The sequence below is a fragment of the Orbicella franksi genome, chromosome 1 (genome assembly GCF_964199315.1).
Source record: "Orbicella franksi chromosome 1, jaOrbFran1.1, whole genome shotgun sequence".
In the NCBI taxonomy this organism is placed as follows: domain Eukaryota; kingdom Metazoa; phylum Cnidaria; class Anthozoa; order Scleractinia; family Merulinidae; genus Orbicella; species Orbicella franksi.
Window position 1 is genome coordinate 31023191 of NC_138145.1, and position 5579 is coordinate 31028769.

Below are 5579 nucleotides of genomic sequence, written 5' to 3' on the forward strand. Positions count from 1 at the left end.
CTCGATCTGCTTGTGAGAGGAGTTACATGTAAGAAGCCGAGTGGGAAGATTGGAGAGATAGGGTGAACGACCTTGTTGTTTCTCCTCTTCATTTATCGACTTTTAATGTTTAAGCAAAAGAATATAAATTGCTGATGCAGTGTGCGCATTTCTTATAGGAAGAGGAGCACATGCGATTAATGAAGCTTAGAGAATTGAACGAAGAAAACAAGAGCAAGTCTCATGGAAATGTGACGAGGTCTACTTCAACCTATGGAGACAACAAGTATGTCTGGCTAAGCTGTGATGTCCTTGTTAGCAACTAGCGTCGAGCCAGTCCAAGATACAACTTTATTGAGCCCGCAGAGGTTTTTTTTTTTAATCGACGTTGCTAGGCAACACGACGTCATGTTGACTTAGCTGTCGGAAATTTGTTGAATGTTCCAAATTTGTGCTACACTAAATTACTTTCCTCAGCTTTGTTGATCGGCTTAGCCATTTCGTTTGGTTCGCTTTCGCTAAAGGAAATAATTTAGTTTTAAATGAAAGCTATCTGATTTTAAGATTAATATTTCTCTGTTATCATTGTAAGCGTCTGAAAGAATGTTTTTTTTTTTCAGGCTTCCGCTAGAAGGACTGAAAAGAAAAATCATCAGAAATCTTCGGATGCTTGAAAGTCAAGGGGTTGTTACCATCAAGAATGATTATCAGGATATTATTAACGCTATTGCAAAGGTGATATATATCTGGACTTGCTTGGTTGAGTTTTTCCCCTTCGCCTCTTTGCATTCGTTATTAGAGTTGTCACGCAAAAGAGCGTTGCGTTACGACCGAAGTGACGGTAGTTGCAACGGCTTTTAAATTTCATTTTAGACACTCGTCCTCGTTATGATGAAGCAAATCCCCATTTTGTTGATGCACAGACATCTACATACGTTGTAGTTCATGGATTTTTCCGTACGTGTTGTCCTTCAGTCTTACAGAGTATGATCTTTTTGCAGGACATCAGAAACCAGAGAAGGTACCGTCAAAGACGAAGACAAGAAAAGAAGAAACTGGGCCAGACTTTGGAAAGCCTGCAGAGTAAATCACAGTTCTATGAAGAACAGATCGACTACTACAACCAGTACATCCGAGTGTGTCTAGATAACCTGTCCAAGAAGGGAAAGTAAGTTAGAAACACACATCACATCTGTACTTTGTAACAAGGCTTAGAGGAGCTCAGTCACGGTATTTTGGCCATGTACAAAATCACCTTTAAATTGAAGGAAACCTTGAAGTAGTAGTTTACTAAGATAGAAAACACCATAGAGATAATAGTAGTAAAACATAGGGGAACAAGGATGGTTAAGGATGGAGAAGATTAACCCGGATTACGAACGACGAACTTGGAATATTTAGGCTAAATTTTTTAAGATGCGCAAACGGTGACGTAGCTCCTTTAACTAAGAAGCGAGTTACTTCAGACACTTGCAATTATATGACAAGTCGTGACAGCGCCGCCCAAATTAATGTACAATTTTTTGCCCTTTGCCCACTCTCAGCAATTTATCTATTTACTGTCTTTGTCTTATTAAACAACAGAAAACCCCGAGCCAAACAGCACAAGGGTCAGAAAGGAAGGGATGATGTTTACCTGGGAGAGATCAAGTACACTGCACAGAGACTGTACGAGAAAGGAGTCATACTAGAGATTGAAGGATTACCACCATCACAGTCAGTAAAACTGAATACGTACTTTATTATCTTAAAATAGCATTCATCGATGAGTGCTGAAAGGAAGTGTCCCAGATAGTGTATACTGAAAAGTGAACGTGAGTTGTTTGAAGTTCGTTTGGAGGACTGTCTGTAATGCACGTTGATGTTCCACAATCCTAACACTCTTTGTTGCTGGGTTCCTATTATTTCCTTCATTTTTATGCAAACCTACTTTAAGGTTCTATCTATGTTCACTTTTTAATGTTGTAAACCTGAGTTAAGAAATCGCGAGGTAGCTCCCTTTGGGTTTTTGCGCAAATGTCGAAATTAGGTTTTTGATGTTACGTTCAGTTCAAATTCACTGGTTCATTTTACACGGCAGACAAGTGACCTAGGGTTGATGCTAACATTTCTCCTGTCAGACTTGTTTAACGTGTTATTGAAGTGGAAAACTGAGTCTTATAGGTCTCCCGACTTTTCCATAACCGAAGCGTGTTTTTGTACTTCTTTTCTTTACTAGGTTTAAGAATGTCATGTTTGACATCAAATCAGGAGATGAAGTTGGAGTGTTTGAGGTGTCCGCTAAATTCATGGGCGTAGCCATGGAAAAGGTGGAGCTTGTGTTTCAGGTAAGACAGTATAGTTTCGAGCAAGTCAAACTAAAAGTAAAGCTTATTACTGAATGTAGTACACACATTGTGGTTTCTGTGGAAATTGGCTTATTTTATTCATCCTTCTTCTTAGTGATAATATGACCATATGTTAATCTTGACAGGACTTGCTTCAGCTTCAATATGAGGGTGTAGCAGTGATGAAGATGTTCGGGCGGGCAAAGATTAATGTCAACCTACTCATCTTCCTGTTAAACAAGAAATTCTACGGCAAATAGATAGCAAATAGAGACAATCATGTTCACTTAATGTACGGAGTGAATAAACTAAATGGCACCAAGACGATCCCGGATTACTTGGACCTACGTAAAGAACCCTGATGTCACAAAACAGAGAAGCGTCTGAAAAACGAGATCCTCACACAATCAGAGTAATTGGAAGGGAATTCCGCCCCAATGGAATCCCACCGAACGGTCATCTCACTGGCCACTTTTTAGCCTGGAGAAAAATAATCAGTCGTTTGCCATATTCATTTATACATCTACAATATTGACATTGATTGATAAATAAGGTGACGCTTTACCGAGGTACCGCCGTAGGGCAGTAGCGGCTGGGATTGTTGTCTAGTTTCCGTGACGAGTGGAGTTCCTTTCTCGTTAAATTTTGTTCTTTCATGCTCAAGAATATCATTACTGTACCAGATTCAGTAGCACGCGAACTATGTAGAACTCGACCATCGGTTGCGTTTACCACAACTGTCAATTATCTTTGTAAACATCCAACAAGTTAAAGTACCCTGTAACTAAATTAGTGAAACATGGGCAAAGATCATGTTCGTGGGTTGTGACTGGTGGATTTCGATCAAGGCTTTTTGTATTTTTTTTTGTTTTTGTTTTTCCATGGTTCGTTGGTTGTCGTCGTAAGAGGCGATTTGCATGATGGCGTCATTTGACTACAGTTCCCAGAATCCTACACTTTATCTGTTTCTTTTATTAATTGGGGCGATTGTGATTTAAACCCCACTGGGACTTCAAAATTTAAATAATAAAGTAAAAACGAAGTGAATTCTGGTAGTTGTAGTCAAATGACGATAACATGCAAATATGCTATTGCAGGGAACTTCACACGCCTGTTTAGAGGTTACGTGTTGTTAACATGCGCAGTAAACCACCAGATAGTATTAAGTTTTGTTTCAGATTCATTTCATTGTGTTACCAAGGAAAATTCGTTTCTTTCTTTTTTTGGGGTGAAAATGCTTTAAGAAGTTTAATTGTGGGTGTTAGTCCATATTGCTGTGCTGCAGTTTGAAGGGATAGCTCACAAAAAAATAAATTTCAATTAGGACTATTAATGTAAAAGAGCATTTTAGAAGTTTCTAAATGCAGATTCTTAATATATAGGGTAGGTATGAATTGCAAGTGAATTATATGGGTGCACAACTGTGGTGCCTTTCTACGATTAGGTTGTTTATTTTTTGGGATATCGTTTGTTATGGCTATTTGTGGACTTATCTTGTACCCTAACAATGAGATGTGAATTTTTAAAGAAGATAGTCAGCTCTAAATGACAAAATAAAACCGGAGCTGCTAGACAATGAACGCAGCTTGGAGTAGTTTTGTTACACGATGAACTTATTATATTTAAAACTTCATTCTATGCACTCCGCGGTGTAAGCTGAGCCAACTAGTCTTCGCTCAATAAAATAACAAATATTTCTGGTGTCGTACTGTTTTATAGATGATAGTTTTGTTCAGAGTATTTCTCATAACTGCGTGTACACGGGCTTTTCTTATGAAAATAAACTTGGTTTACATAAATAAATATATCTGGCGATAGTCCACCAGTGCCTAACAACAAAACCGCTACAAAATCCGTTTTTCTTGTGGCTGATTAGCGCTCTAGAAATACTGTGGGTGATGGGTTAATCATATCTCTGAATTTGATTCAATATTAAAATGAAAAACAACAGTAACTTTAAGTCACAACTGTTAACAATAGGGACTCTGATAGTCATAATGTTCAATATTACGTTCAGACGAGAAAATGGTTGTTTCAGAGGAAGGGTATAGAGACTTCAGAATTCTTTCGTCTAATCAGTCTTTAATGCTAGGTTTCATCCGTCGCACTATCAGCGGGAGCAAATTTTATTACCAACTCCCTTTATGCGTCTCTCGTACGTTCTCACCTCGAGTACGCCTCTGAAATCTGGAGCCCAAAATCAGTTACTATGATAAAAAAAATAGAAGGGGTACAACGACGTGCGACTCGGCTTATGTTACCCGATTTTAGCTATAATGAGCGCCTAAAACGTTTCAACCTGCTACCACTGGTTTATCGCAGAGAAGTCTAAATCTATATATTATGCTTTCGCCATAGACAGTGGGTCTCACTTGGAAAAATGGATCACACTTGAAAAGGGGGTTACACTTGAATAAAGGGCATGCAATGCATGCAGAAGCGATGACGTTTAAAATTTTTTCCTAGAAGATTGGAACATGAGCAGACAAACTGATTCTTAAACTTTTGGGTTAGAAATTGTAGGGGTTTATATGTAGGGTAGTCCATTGGTGGTTCATTCAAGTAGTTCATGTACCAGGTCCATCTTGTTAGTCCATGTGCTAGGGGTAAGCACTCCGCTGAAAAGTTCCTCTCTCTGAAATCAACACCTTATTATCTTTAAAGATATTTGGCAAAGCTAATTACCTCACCGGAAATTAATTTGTTGTTTTAACCATATACTTGTCCAAGAGAAAATCATTTTCTCTTGATTTGTCATATCGCGTGTGCGACCCGCTTGTCTATCTAAAATTGTATGTATCGAAGATATGTTTTTATAAGTTTGCCCGTGAGCGCAAATTTATCCGACACTGTATAAACCAAATCCACCCCCAAATCTTCGGTTAAAAGCTGAAATTAAAAGCACTCCGCTGATCCTACAAACAGCAAAGGAAAGCCGCAAAGTACAAGTTTCTCTCTCGGAAATCGACACCTTATTATCTTTAAAGATATTTGGCAACGCTAATTACCTCACAGAAAATTAATTTGTTGTTAACCGTATACTTGTCATCAATGAACATTCGTTTTGTCTTTACCCTGACAAAACGATTATCGATTGTTTAATCACAACCGCTCTTTCGTTGACAGAAAACATAACACAGCACATTTCCAAAACTTCATAAAAAAACTGAAAACTGCAAATGAATCGTACCCTGACTACATTATCACTACTGTAAACTATATATTTCAGTGCTCATATAATGCTCATTCAATTCAGTTCAAGACTAGCAAAAG

At 38.2% G+C, this 5579-nt stretch overlaps 1 protein-coding gene across 1 annotated transcript in view; it reads left to right on the top strand.

The window, feature by feature from the left end:
* Positions 1-4851, top strand: part of LOC145502874 (ras GTPase-activating-like protein IQGAP1) — a 31781-nt gene extending 26930 nt beyond the window's left edge. Inside the window, exons 38-43 of the mRNA XM_081482280.1 lie at positions 159-265; positions 600-714; positions 981-1147; positions 1564-1695; positions 2198-2306; positions 2453-4851. Coding sequence (XP_081338406.1) covers positions 159-265; positions 600-714; positions 981-1147; positions 1564-1695; positions 2198-2306; positions 2453-2566 — 744 coding nt within the window. The 3' untranslated portion in view covers positions 2567-4851. The remainder of the gene's footprint in view (positions 1-158; positions 266-599; positions 715-980; positions 1148-1563; positions 1696-2197; positions 2307-2452) is intronic.
* Positions 4852-5579: the final 728 nt, after the last annotated feature.